The sequence below is a fragment of the Pocillopora verrucosa genome, chromosome 9 (genome assembly GCF_036669915.1).
Source record: "Pocillopora verrucosa isolate sample1 chromosome 9, ASM3666991v2, whole genome shotgun sequence".
Taxonomy (NCBI): Eukaryota; Metazoa; Cnidaria; class Anthozoa; order Scleractinia; family Pocilloporidae; genus Pocillopora; species Pocillopora verrucosa.
The window spans coordinates 16,730,946-16,745,338 of NC_089320.1; the positions used below are offsets into that span (position 1 = coordinate 16,730,946).

At 37.9% G+C, this 14,393-nt stretch overlaps 2 protein-coding genes across 3 annotated transcripts in view; both read right to left on the bottom strand.

The window, feature by feature from the left end:
* Positions 1 to 404: 404 nt before the first annotated feature.
* On the bottom strand, positions 405 to 3,250 carry LOC131780014 (dichloromethane dehalogenase-like). Its single transcript, XM_059096634.2, has 4 exons — positions 3,134 to 3,250; positions 2,433 to 2,551; positions 1,913 to 2,029; positions 405 to 899 (listed from the first exon to the last, which is right to left on the bottom strand). The coding sequence occupies exons 1-4, from the start codon at positions 3,206 to 3,208 to the stop codon at positions 503 to 505; spliced, it is 708 nt and encodes a 235-aa protein (XP_058952617.2). The 5' UTR covers positions 3,209 to 3,250; the 3' UTR covers positions 405 to 502.
* Positions 3,251 to 5,217: 1,967 nt separating this feature from the next.
* The window catches only part of LOC131780420 (arginyl-tRNA--protein transferase 1), a 10,239-nt gene continuing 1,063 nt past the window's right edge, over positions 5,218 to 14,393 (bottom strand). The window contains exons 4-15 of one of the 2 annotated variants that reach the window (XM_059097030.2): positions 13,592 to 13,677; positions 12,956 to 13,240; positions 12,760 to 12,863; positions 12,172 to 12,282; positions 11,457 to 11,585; positions 9,834 to 9,866; positions 9,176 to 9,242; positions 7,560 to 7,674; positions 6,959 to 7,058; positions 6,726 to 6,843; positions 6,113 to 6,177; positions 5,218 to 5,714 (exon numbers count right to left, since the gene is read on the bottom strand). In XM_059097030.2, the coding sequence (XP_058953013.2) occupies positions 5,607 to 5,714; positions 6,113 to 6,177; positions 6,726 to 6,843; positions 6,959 to 7,058; positions 7,560 to 7,674; positions 9,176 to 9,242; positions 9,834 to 9,866; positions 11,457 to 11,585; positions 12,172 to 12,282; positions 12,760 to 12,863; positions 12,956 to 13,240; positions 13,592 to 13,677 (1,321 nt within the window). In that variant the 3' untranslated portion in view covers positions 5,218 to 5,606. Of the gene's footprint in view, positions 5,715 to 6,112; positions 6,178 to 6,725; positions 6,844 to 6,958; positions 7,059 to 7,559; positions 7,675 to 9,175; positions 9,243 to 9,833; positions 9,867 to 10,982; positions 11,112 to 11,456; positions 11,586 to 12,171; positions 12,283 to 12,759; positions 12,864 to 12,955; positions 13,241 to 13,591; positions 13,678 to 14,393 lie in introns of both variants that reach the window. The other variant, XM_066171966.1, reaches the window with a different exon arrangement.

The following is a 14,393-nucleotide window of genomic DNA, read 5'->3' on the forward strand; positions in this document are numbered from 1 at the left end:
AAAAATTTTGCAGCATATTGGCACCTGCCCCCCTAATCAGAATGCCAGTTCATTGCATGGCTGCCCCCAGCAGTGCCAATAACCATTCGTACTCTTGAGCAGAGAGAGAGTTCACGTGGGCTGGATTTTAGTGTGTTGTCAAAGATCACTACAGAAAGCTGGGATCAAAAGCATACCTTTAAAAACAGATTCCACTGATTTAACCTCCAGGCCATTGTGTTTCCCATAGCAAATTAAGAAGAGCAGGAACATGAACATTATAATACAGATTACCAGTACTCCTTACAGTCCAAGGGGTGTGAGGAGGAAGGGAATGAATAACGAGGTACAACAAGAAGGGGCCATGTCAAAACACACCCTTTGATGCTATTTCTATTTTTTTAAAGAGAACAGGAGACAGCTCGTAGTTTACATTTACATAATTTAATGAAATGGTCAATGAACAAGTTCCTACTAAATGAACCATACTGTATGCTGTTTGTAGAGAAATATGTTCAAGCAATTAGGTGAGATTCTCAACACTCACAGTCTTCAGATCTGAAGCACTGCTATTCAAATTATAGAAACTCTTCCGCACCATTTCTTCATGATTATAGCTGACATCCACATAATCACCATTGGACTTCATACTGCACACCCATGACCTCAGCCTTGGCCAGGGTGTTAGGTCAAAACACACCAGCTCTAACAAAGAGAGGACTACAGCAACCCACCAATCTGCAATAGTGGATGAGTTGCCACACAGAAACTCATGGTGACACAAATAGTGCTTTTCTAAAACATCCAGGTGAAAGATCACTTCATTCTTGCCGAAGTCTACCAGGGAGGAGTTGCTTTCTTTGGCCAAGGCGACTCCTGGCCAGTTTAAGCTTGGGTAGACATAATTATTTCCAATGTCCCTAAAAAAAATGTTTTAATTGCAGAAAAAAACATCAGTTGATATGAGTTGATGGAATACCATACATTAAAAATAACTTAAAATTGTCAGATTGTATCAATATTGTTTCAATATTAATTTAATTTAAGAGTTTTAAACATACATTGGTTCTACAAATACATGTATGTAGCAGTGATAGCTAAATTTGAACAGCTGCAAACAACTGAACCACAACCTGTAAATCAGTATACTGGGACAGAGTTTGAGATCTTCAAACATCTCCAAAATGGTTACAGAAGTTACAACATTATCATAGGGAACAATTATCCTCCCAGAAAGAAATGCAGTAACAATATCCACAAGTTAAAGTAACTGCAATACCTTTTACTAGATTCATGAAAGTTTGAAATTGTTTATATCAAAAGAATATTGACCTTGGTGACTCTGCACACAGCATTAAGTCCAGCCATAAAAATCTATCTTTAAATTTCAAACACCCCTTTCTCTGATTAAACCATAAGTTGCTGTATTAAATTATTCAAGATTACTGGATGATCATGATGGTGTACAACTTGCGGTTGTTGCTATTAGCATTGGCTGTCAAACAGGTGATCATTGGCTGAATTTTTACATTTGAAACTTAGCAAATTAAAGGGTACTTGTTTACACTACTCTTTTTCAATAACCTGCATTTGAAATCATGTCTGGTAGCCTCACTGTGAAGGGCTTGCAAAAGATTGGGAGTAATATTCTGTCACCAGGTCTCCTTTTGGACTGGTTCAACTCTATTCATAACCAGCATACTATTTCCTTGGCTACAACCCTTTCTGTTACAGGTGTATCAGACACATTTTTTTGTGTGTAATAAATTGCTAATTCAGGTTGAACCATTTTGGAGAGGGTTCTGATCTTACACCCTGCCAATAAATGCATGTGTCACCAAAATGAACAAAGAGTGTTTTTCTCTTCAATGCTAGTTGCAAGCCTGTAATAAGTTAGATAACTGAAGAAAGTAAACCTCAGTCAGTATAATACCTCAGTAGTGTAGTGGCTGCCCAGTTAATGACAGACTCTATCAGTGGTCTTTCATTGTTTTTTCCAAAACCTGCATAGTTTGTGTATTTCTCTGCCAAGTAATAGACTATAGCCTGACTATAAAGAAAAGAAAAGAAAACCAAAAAAGCAGGAAATATTAGTCTGTTAAGTTTCTCAAATTGATCCTCCTGGATCTGCCACTGACAATGGGGCCATAAATTTCTCTTCAACTAAGACTACTATGCAGTCTAATAGCATAAATGTTGGCTTCATCTGACACACCCATGAAGCTCTAGTAAACTTAAGTTATTTGTGTGCTTGGTTTCATTATCATTGAGTTGATGAACAGTGTCAAAAAATTGTGACATAACAGGAGATACATTTTTCCAAGTTAAGGTACATTTTGGTTATCCCATATTTCAGGTATTCATGGATCAAATTTTTCCCCACAGAAAATGGCTCATTGATTGAAAAACCTTGTAGCCACCTGGCACAGATGAGCCTTATGATAAAAGTTTACCTCCCGTAAATATTATGGCCACCATCTTGCAATACTGGCACTGTACCGAGAGGGCTTCTGCTTTCAAAATCTGAAGGCTTACACTCATCCAAATCAATCATCACAAATGGAATTTCATTCTAAATTAAAAGAAAAATAACCGACAAATAACAATGCACACAATCCACAAGTTCTTGGTAGAATATTAAAAAATTGCTACAAGTTAATTTCAACTTCTTCCTGCCTTTTATCTCAAAATCTTTGGCTTAATTCATGGTTATCAATTCGTAGAAATTCATATTCCATTTAGTTTTTAATATCATAAAGCAAACAATTCATAAGATTTGAAAGAACTATGATTTTATGTGTAGTTTTACGTGATGTTAGTCCAAATTTCTGAACTTGGGTACATGAGTACATTTTTGTAAGGAAATTCAGCTGGTACCAAATAGATCGGAGAATTTATCGTCAAATAATAAGCGTTTAAGGGTTGAGGTTCCAAAAATATTTAAGCTTCCAACTGTTTCACAGTAAAAAAAAAATATTTATTCAAGTCTTCAGAGAGGAAGAAGAGCCGTAGAAAAAGTGCTTTCGGTGGAAGTTTTGAGGGAAACTGTGTTTGAAAATTTGGACTGACCGTGCGATCGGCAAAGCGAGCAAAACATACGTTAGTCTTTCTCAACGAGTCATTCATCTGGAAAAGATTTATTTTTGATACTCACCTGTTTTAAGTAGAGCCAGACAATGCGGCATGAAACACTGTTTCTTTTCATAAACAACGTCGGCCTAGACGCCATTTTTAAAGTCGACTTCTTCCTCAACCCCAGATCTCGCGCAAATGTCTCCGAAATTAAGATGGGATGGTAGCGAATTGAACGTTGATCAAATTTCTGCGGTTATTTAATAAATTTGACATCGATTTACAAAATAAAGCCCTGCAGAAAAATCTTGAAAATTTACCACTTTTGCTTGTGCAATGCTTTGGTGGAACTCATTTTATCGTAATACAAAAGAACAGCCAAGATTCAACATAACTTCACAAAATAAAGCCCTGCAGGCAAACATTGAAAATTTACCACTTTTACTTGTGCAATGCTTTAGTGGAACTCATTTTATCGTAATACAAAAGAACAACTAAAATTCAACATCACTTCTTAAAATAAAGTCCTACAGGCAAACTTTGAAAATTCACCACTTTTACTGGTGCAATGCTTTGGTCGAACTCACTTTATGGTAATGCAAAAGAACAAGCAAACGCATGACAGTCCGTCCGTCTACCAATCCATAAATCCATTTACTCATTCATCAATTTCTTGCTGATATACCGTGCCCAGAAATCGGACAATTATCACTTTTCCGTCTAATACTGTGAGAGCAATGTTTTTTTTACTCTGAAAGCAATGTTTTTTTAACATGTTTAAACACTGATTTGCAGTGATTGCTTCTGTTGTATTCCAGAATACAATCAGAATCGAATTCCTTTCATTAACCAAAACACTTCGTCTCAAGTTGTACTGGGTTTATGATAGTACCTCAGTATTCAAGTCCGAAAATTCGCGTCAGATCAAAAGTTAGGGGTCACACAACCATACTTCAAGCGGTGGAATTGGTGCAGCCATGCAAGGGATCGAATTCACCTGTTACCAGTCATAATGGCGGCCATAAATTTAGTGAAGAAAATACCGAGCACTCGCTCGTCAAAATATTTTCTGGTAGAGTGCTTTAAATCCCTGTGCTTTTAAGATTGTCCTGATTATAGATAGCATAAGAGATCGATGATAGGCAAAGAAAGATTGGCAAAGAAGTTTCGTTGGAGACATTGGAGCAGACAGGAAACCTCACTTCATTTGTGAATTGACCTTGCTGGTCCTGAATTTTAACAAGCAGGATCAAAGTAATCCACGGCTGAAGTCTCCAAGAATACAACTTCTTTCTTAGATAGCCTAAACTCCCAGACACATTTGTTCGTACCTTCACTACCTCCCTTGTCCCTCTGAATGTTTGTCTGCAAGATTGCATAAACACATTGAATGTTAACCACATCCAAAGGGAGAGAGCGGTGAAAGATCATCCCAGAAGTTGATCTGGAGAAGTGACCCAACTAATGATTTCTGGAAGAGTAGATAAGCTGCTTTGTTAGTAAGCTCTAGTCAAGCATTTAAACCCACGATTAATGATTGAATATGGTCACGAGTTCCTGCGGGTAAAGGTCCCTTCGATTTCTATTTAATTGACGTTGATTATTCTTAATAATCTAACTCATGAAAATCTCAAGTGGTGGCTTAATAAAAAGACGATCAAGAGAGTGTTTTAAATTGACTTTTTGCGTCTCTCAGCCGGTCAGTAAAAACAACAAATATCAGCTCTTGAACAAAATACTCCTTGAAAGGAAGCTTAGATACAGAGAGAAAAATAATTGAACCAAACTATTATTGAAACTAACCGTAAGTTCAAGGCTAAAGATTAGTCTGCTCCTCGTAGCTCTCTAACCCATTGTTTCATGTGGATTAAAATAAAATAAATCTGGGACTTGCTCCAGACAGCCGCGTCGATTAATTTGCAAACCACCCCGCGGCACACTTGCAGGGTCACCTCTGACTCCGAAGGTATAACTTCGCGAAATTCGAAAACTCAGGGAAATCGTGCTGGATTTTCTAACCATACCACGAGAACATGTTTCTTTCAACAACAGGGTAAAAACCATTTCGGACAGTTAAACAGAAGTCAAACTAATGATACACTAAACAGAAGTTTCAAAGTCAATTCGGTCCCATTTCGCGAAAACCAACCGTACACTTCTCACCAATTAAACCAAGCATATCATTTTATTTCAAACAGAAGATATTTGCCTTTTTATTAAACAATTCCTGATCCTATGAAGCTTGGGGCACAAGGCTTAAAGAAAGACCTTCTCGCAAATAAGAGCAAGGAATATGCATAACACCCACTGACCTATTGTTATTGTTGTCGGAGTAGCGCCCCCTTTTAATTTGTTGAAATCCGTTCGAATACTCTTTTCTTGAGCTAACATCAAGGCTTTCTAAACGATTTTAGAGGCTCCCGCCTTGATGCACCGTTTCATAACTTTTTTACCCCTTTTTTAAGAACAATCGTTTCTTAAATATGGCGCCAGAAGCGACGTGTGACCGCCACGCCTTGACTTTATCCTCTCTTGGCCTGGAACCTTAGCATATTTTAACCGGATCTGTAGAGCAGCATCCTTGGCAAAACCTCAGGTCCGACGAGTTCTGCGTACTCCTGAACCTCCCCGCGATCATTTGCCTCTGTATAAGCTTCATACATCTGTCAGGAGAGACACATCAGCGACAGTAAGTGTTATTGCTATGTATTACATCAAACATTCTAGTTTTCTTCTTATGTTCGCAACTGTTCCAGTGTCACGCAACGCTGACCCTGGATGATTATCGTGGGGGAGCACGTGACATCAAAAGAACGGCTGAAAAGGACACTACGTGAATCCCTACTACGAGACATTTCATTCGTGCCACAGTTAATCGTCAATGGAAAAAGAAAAAAATTGCCAAATTTGGCCTCGATTTTCCAAGAAGTAACAACATCAAGTGGGGTCTACTCGCTTAAAGTAGGACAGAAAAAGGTTAGAGGAAAGGCCGGGAAAGGGGAGAGGGGGTGGGAAGGAGGATCAAGGGGAGAGAAAGAGCATATATAAAGTTAGAGATTACCTGGTAAGGTAGGGCTTTCCGCTTATAAAAAACAAGCACGTCATCCGCGGTTGCTTTGGGAGATTCTAGAAAAGTTGTGAAAAAAAGATTTGTTTGACAAAAGCGACTTTACAACGAATAAAGTTCAAGACAACCTACGAGTGATGAGAAGCCTCGTATAGCTTTGCTCACGAAGCAAAAAGCATGTTTAGTTACACCGGGTTTAACTGAATGAAAATCTGAATTTTCCATAGGATTCAAGTAATCGCCGACTTGAACTTCCCGGAAGTGTGCTACATTTGAAGCCGACAAACACGGGTTTAAGCAGCTTGTATAGAGCAAAACTTTAAACAATGTTTAACCGAACAGCTTTAAAACATGTTTGAGCTTTGGTGTGAATGGGGTTTAGGTCAAGTAATATACTACTGCAATTGCAACCAAAATTAAAGAAGACGAGATCATAAGGAGGTTTGTTACAACGAGAAAATGTGTCGCTTGCTCTCTTTAGATGGGGAACTCATGAAATTCTTCGCAAGGAAAACAACACTAAAAGTGTCTCTGGCCAGTGCTTCACCCCACACCCCATAATATAATACTCCCACCCCCCACCACCCACAGATTTACCATGTCTCACCTTCGTCTGAGTCGTCGAGCCGAGAATAATTACTGAGGTCGAGCTTAGGGAGACACTGCTTCATGGGAATCCAATTGAACGTCTCTGGACAGGCCAGGTAGGATGGTGAGTAGTTACCCTGGAGAGAAAGCAGCACAGCGATGTAAATCACTTTCCGATTGACTGTCGTGAAACTTAACTCAGCCAATATGACCAAAAGCCAAGTTATTGCTGATGCCGGTCAATGTACACACCTTGTATCTCATTTTTGGACACGAGTGTATGTAGAAACCCATGTAGTAACTCTGAATGGTCGGGACGCTTTTTTGAAGGCAGCGAGCAAAATGAATTTCCCTACGAGAGAGATGAAAGCAAAAGGCTATAGGCGTTTGACTGTACATTCAGAGAGATAAGTGTATGAAATGGCATGCTAGAGGGGCACCCGGTCACTTCGCCACCAACCAACTCGCCGACACCACTAGTCACCTCGCGGACACTTTTGGTCAACTCGCGGACAGTCGAATTTGGTCGACTCGCCGACGTACCGGTTACCTCGCCGACATACTTGGTCAACCTTCTTTTCGAGTTAGAATTGTTTCAAACCGTTCATATGGTTTTCACACCTGCAGAACTAACAAGACGTTCAGTTTCATCTGACTTGAGGAGAATTTAAAAACTGGAACTGAAAATTGGTTTTGGGCAGATATTGCTTGGTAATTCCGCCATTCTCCAAGACTCCGGCTCGAGTACCGACAAGAGATTAGAAACAGTTTACATTCTCTTGGTAACGAATAGGAGCATGATAAAAAAAATAGAACTCTGAGAGGGCATTTTAAAAATAAGACTAAAGTTTACCTCAGAGCGGAATAGACCCCAAGAGATAAAAATGAATAATCGGGATCATAAAAGAAATACACAGACGAAACGCAGCGCGGAAGAATGTCTAGCACTCCAACTGCTATGAGTTTATCTGCCACAAAAAGACAAACAAATAAATGAAACAACAACAAAAAAGAACGAAAATTAGCTTCTCTCTCAAAGATGGTTGGAGACTGTAACCATACGGGCAAAACAACACTAAAGGTTTGCACATAAGAATGCATTCCAGAAGTATAAGCGTCAAAATGCACAAGGTGCGATGTGTGAGCTGAATAAAAACGTAGAAAGACAGTAAAACATTAATGAAACGCCACAACGCAAAAAAGTGAACATACGGTAAGCGGAACATTAAACTTACCTTCTCCATTGTTATTTTATATTGTAAGCTGAATTAAACACGCATTTTGACCGGTTCTTACCTATGATCTATTGGAGGACGGACGCATAGATGACATCACTACTAACAAGATTTTGCATTTTCTATCATATAACTCAAATGCATATAGATTCCATGTTTCCGTGCGTCTTTTCAATAATAAATCACAGAGGACGTCATAGAGTACTGAGAACATCAATAACACACTAAGATACGCCTCGTGTTACTATTTGGTTCTTAAACGACTGTGAATATATAAAAACGTGAATATGAAAGCGATCTTCGCAGTATTGAACACCACTTGAGCAGTAGTGAAACTAAGGCCTGAAAAAATTTCAGGCCTGTACAGGATTTGAACCCATGACCCCCTCGATACCGGTGCAGTGCTCTACCATTTGAGCTGACAAGCCGACTGAGAGCTGGTTAATAAGTTGGTACCAAATAAACCCGTAAAGTGGTAAATAAACGACTATGAATATATGAAAGTCACATATTACAACTGCGGATAAAGAAGTGAATATGAAAGCGATCTTCGCAGTATTGAACACTGCTTGAGCAGTATTGCAGTTTCGCAGTATTGCAGTTTCGCAGTATTGCAGTATCGCAGTATTGCAGTATCGCAGAATCGCAGTATTGCAGTATCGCAGTATCACAGTATTGAACTCTACTTTTGTTTCTTATCACATTTTGACGTCATCTGTGATCTAAAGACGTTTGCGATACAAAGGAAATGGCAAAGATGACCATGTGACCAATTTTTCCCGCCATTTTTAACGTTTGCCGTTTGCCCTCTGCCGTTTTCAACGTGAAGGGAGGAGGTTTCATATTAATGAAAAGCGCGAGAAAAAGTATATTATCTTATGCTAGTGTAAAGTATTTTAGCTATCGTGAACTTTGAGGGAAAGCTTCTTCACTCCTTCTTTGTGGTAAAACAACTGTTTCGCATTGACTTTAATTGAAAATTATCGGAAATAATACTCAAGCGCAGTTAACTCCGTACTGTTCTTTGTTTTAAGGCATTTCGCTGGGTACGCAAAGCTCAAGTGCAAGAGGTGACGAAGGCAATCGGAAAACGTCATGTAGTCGTTATTCGTTTGCCAGAAACATCATGATTAACATCTCTATTAATGAACAGACGCACGACGACATGGAATCTATTTGTGAAATAAATACTATTTCCAAAGTCCGTGGGTGAGCTCCTAGTAAAACAACTTACCGCCGAGAAAGTATTGTTGATGAAACGATCCAAAGCCCATTGGTGGGGCTTCTGGTCCAGTTGTGCGCTGAAAGGTATTAAGAGAACAAACAATTCAAACATTCAAAGATTTAACTTTCCGAGCTTGGTGATGGGAAAGAAAAATACTCAAACGACTAATTCAAGGATTCATTGTATTAAAATATTTTATTTTTATGACACAAAAAATGACTCATCTCCGTCGAGAAGTTCATCACGTAGTCTACCGTCCAGGTGAAAGTAACCTTGCAGGGATTTCGATTAACTCTTTCCACACGCCCCAAACACAAGAGAGAGAGAGAGAAAGCCTGCTCACACGCTAAATAGACAGTGCTAAGAGGACTTACAGGTGATGGTAGACTACTGGAAAATAGCTTATATTGAAAGCCTGGGTCTTGAAATATACTATTGTCGATAGTGGTGACTGACAATTTGATGACATTAAAGGAAGTCCTTATGAGAGACGCTTCTATGGTTTTCAAAGCCTGAGTCACTACCAGCAACAACTAGCCTTCGCAGCGCTATTCTCACCCGGACGATCAAACTGCGAGATCAACTGTTACATGAATTTCGGGGTTCAAATATTTATTGTTTATCATGAGTCTTTAAAAGGAACAATGTGCATATAATACAAACATACCTCGAGAGGAGAGTCAACCAAGAATCTTTTGAACTAAAATCAAACAATTCAAAACACACTTCTTAAAAACGATACAAAATACTTAGAATAATCCTTACCCGAGGTTCAGGTACATGTTACCATTTAGGTGATGCATTAAATACATGTAATTATTATAAATAATAATCTTTATTACATCTGCATCGTTTCTTTGGTTTGTAAGCAAACGTTCCATGCTCCTTGAATGCTATGATAATTATTATTAATTTATTTTTGGTAAAAATTGTGTTTGTTTGTGTAAAACTGCTCCAAAAAAAAAGAACTCCCTACCTTTTGCACCTCTCAGAGGAATGTAAAATATTTTAAAATTTGAGAAAACTTCTTTTAATAACAGCATTAGCTCTACCATGACCCATGTTTAAACTATGGAATCAACACATTCCACACAGATATTTTTCAAACAAAATATTTTTTGGCATAGGGCACAACTATGAATTGATATGTTGCACAAATTTACAGAAGTTATTAACCTTGAATGAGTAATAAGAAAAGCAGCCTGTCTGAAGTAACTCATTCGCTATAAATTTGAAAAGCAAATTAATAATACACATGACAAGTGCATTGTTTAATTTTATATATTACTTTTAATTATTCAATGTATATAATAACACAAACTCATGGAGTTGGATGGGTGGTCACTTCAGAATCCAGTTGGTTTTAATTGAATTTAATTCAACTGTCCCTACAGTGTCAACATTTCAAGTGTTAGCCCTTCATCAGTTGGAGCGAAGGGCTAACAACACTCTGACAAAGGACTAATGCTCAAAATGTCAGCCTTTAAACTCTCTATGGTGGCCAATTTACGTTTTCAACTCAGTTCATAACACTAACAGTACTTTTTATTTGTATGTTGCAAAACCAAAACCAAAACATAACTGAATGCAACAACCAATGAAAACAAACAAAAATATCAGAACAGCCAATCAGGACTCAAAGTCGGAGCATTCGGAAAGTCATGATTTGATTTTCCATCTAATTGGTTGAAAAAGTTTTGTATACCAACTATAGAGCATAGGTAAGCAAAACTGCAGAAGTCCTGGTTTACTTTTGTTAGATATTCAAAGTCAATTCTCTTTGTGAGAAAATGCAAAAATAACAGCTACACCTAACCTGTGATTCACCACATTCTCTGGGGTGGTCCTTATGGATGGCTATTTGATATTTTGCAAAGAGAACACAAGTCTGTTGGTATGTTGCTCTAAATTCATCACACTGCAAATTCACTCTCACCAATTTGACCTGAGAATAATAATTTTTCACAAAAATGGTCACTTCTCAAATACTGACTTGAACAAATCTGATTTCTTATTTATCTGAAATATACAAAAAGATTTGCAATCCTTAAAATTTTAGAAATTTTAATGTGAGACTTTATTGTCTCATAGATCACCCTTTGTCAAAATTGCATCTTCACCCTCTGTGAAGCTGTAATTTTGCGATGCAATTTCAATTTAATTCACACTTTCATATGAGAAATGTTTTATAATGACCAGGTAAATTGGGAAGTGAGGTTTTCTTGAAATGCATATGATATACAAGAAGTGACCACCCATCCTACTCTCTAGAACATTTTGAACTCAATACCCTTTTATCTGTGCATTTTTCAGGGGGGTCACCATGAATAAATCGCTGGTATTTGAAAAACAACTCTCTGGTCTGTGGCAAGGTTTCAATGAATTGCTGATTGTTTCGATTTGATGGAATCAGCTTGATCTATGAGTAAAGGAAAGTCATGTTGACAAGTTTAAAAATTGAGCAATTCTTTACAAGCTGATTTTCTGGCTGTGCACTCTGGGTACAACCACCACATGCATATAACCACATAAACCATCTGGCAGAAACATTTTCATTTGTAACATAAAATAATACAAGTACTTTTGAAGAGAAGATGATTTTCAATCAGGGACAAAAGAATATTTGGAAAAATAATCCATATGGCTCTTGACAGAAGTCATACTTCTGATTGCTAGCTTATTAATTAAAATAATAGCTGCTTTTCTTTACTGTCTTATAAAATAGGATGGCTGGCATTGGCCTAGACAGTATTCGTCGAAAAGAAGTCTGACTATTGCATAATGCAGGAGACTTGTCATCATCATAGCAAGGTCATTCAAAGTGAAATTCAATGACAGAGATCTGGCAACAATTAACATGAACTAATTTAGTACACCCGTCTGTCTGGTCTGTAATTTGTGCAGGTAAATAGTCTACAACATGAAGGTGAGACATCATTTTCATCAACCATAAAAAATCAGTGTGTACATACTATCTCTATTAACAAGAAGTAAAAAACATGTACCTGGAGATCATGAACAGGTGATTGGTTGGGCAACCTGTCAATCATGAAGTCTTCCAACGACTTAGTAATAGGGACTTTGGCATTTTGGGAACTTGACTGAGACTCAGTTTTCTGGTAATTGAGAGGAAAAACAAATCTGGACATCAGCATCTGCATTAGAGAATTACTGGTCTTCAGTGGGTCATGAACATCTTTAAATTGCTCTGAGACTTTTTTCCAGCCTTCCAAAATTTTCCTCTTCTCTCCTATCTCCCATCCCCTCTTCCTCCCCTCTCCCACCAGTGCTCTTCAAATTCCATTTACAACAAATTCCTAATAATAGCAAAAGGACTGCTGTTTAAACATATGAACAGACATTTCACCTGTTGTTATTAATTCTGAACTACAAGGATTGTATCTGCCAAACTTAAGGAACTGTGAGACTAGCAGGCACAGCCTTGATTGGCACCCCTCTTGGGGGTGTGGTCTTCATATCTTCATATTCTCCCTCTCTTTGGGAGAGTTGCATGAGCTCACTTTTCAAACAAGAGTTGGTTATCAACTTAAGCCTAAATCAGGCAAAGTGAGACATTCTAAACATGCACCAACCTGTTCCCCACTGACTGATGCAAGTTTCTTCATTTTCCTCTCTTGACGAAGGATTTTAGCCTTGCGGCAAGGAGGCTTGTTTGGATCAGCTCCTAAACCAGGTGCTGTAAATTTCAAGAAGAGGCTATATGTAAGTGAAGCATGGCTAGATGCTTTAATATAACACATGGAAGAAATTATCTGAAAAGAGATTCACCTGGTTTCTTGTCTTTACATGGCTTGGTTTTCCTTGTTGATTCATCTACCATTTGACCTGAAGATGCTGATGCCCTTAAATGTACTTGCCCATTTGTGGCTTTTGTTTCCTTAGTAGCCTTTAAATCTTCCTTTCCCAATTCATCGCAGTTAATATCCCCAACCTTGACTGATTCAGATGGCTTCACTCCAAGAGGAGGTTCTACAAAAGCTGTTTCATGAGCATGATCCAATTCTTCAGAAAGATATCCAGCTGCATCTTCACCATCAGTCTTGGAACTTGACTCTACAATTGAAAAACAACCAAGTTACCCATGTTATTCATGGGTAGTCAGCCTTTAAGACCCCAAGATGAAGAGTTGGCTGAGCATTCTTTGGAGAAATAAAAAGTGGAGGTGATGAAGAAGACAAGACCCAATGGCTTTGTGGGCAATGTTTGAAAATTTAGTGATAAAATGGTAAATCTTCCTTTGTATAATACTATTCTCACTGGATTATGTGTTTACATGCAGTTTCCATCATTGACCATATGCAGAACAAGTATACCCATAATGCCACTGGGTCTCACTGTTTAATGATAAAGCTTTTTTATGTGTTTTTACATTCAGGTGTATACAACTTGAATCATAATACATACCAGATTTGGGAACTGTAAGAAACTTGGTCATCCTCTTAAGAACTTTTTTCTGAGATTTGCTTGGTTTGAAAGACAATGCATCACATCTGCACAAAATAAAAAGAACAGAAATTTAAAATTCTGGGTAGTGTGGTGTTTTCATGCAAGCTCATTAAGTATCAGAGAAACACTAACAATTGTGGGTGGTTAGTACTCCCCTGGGCCCTCTCTTATCTTTCTCAAATGATTGAAGGTAAATTATTATTTACCTGGCAGGGGGTCTGTGTGGGAAAAAAACTGAGCACAAGTACTTAAGTGCAGCTCAAGAATGATGACTGAGGACCATACTCAAAATCAAGAGCACAGTTTTTTCCCATATGAACTGATCTTGAGTGGTAGATAACTTTTTTCATTTTTTCCAGCTGGTTTGCATTTTTCTGCTTTGGTATAAATGGTGTGGAAAAAAATCCTGAACCATGATCAGTATTATAGAAACCTGATATGATTAAGAGTGTGAAATGAGCTATGTGGAACCAGGGATTTAAGATTCAGGCCTACTCAGATGCTTAAAAAAAATAATATCTAGAAATATAAGATGAAATATGACTCCTAATTTTAGTTGGTAAGAGTGGCTAACCCAAATGTGTGAGGCCCAAGAGGGTAAACCAAGCCTTCCAAAAGCTTTTTAAGGTTTAAATTATCCAATTTCCATTATTAATAGCAGTTTACCCTAGAGGATAAGGTTGTCATACAATTTCTAATATGTCTAATATATTACTCAAAAATTCACACATCCTGTTGATAAAATTTTGTTACCATTTAG

Coding starts and splice junctions, on each gene's coding strand:
- LOC131780014 (XM_059096634.2), bottom strand. CDS start 3,208: ATGGCGTCTAGGCCGACGTTGTTTATGAAAAGAAACAGTGTTTCATGC. Junction 2,552..3,133: donor TCTGGCTCTACTTAAAACAG/GTGAGTATCAAA, acceptor CTTTTAATTTAG/AATGAAATTCCATTTGTGAT. Junction 900..1,912: donor GCAGCCACTACACTACTGAG/GTATTATACTGA, acceptor CATTTTTTTTAG/GGACATTGGAAATAATTATG.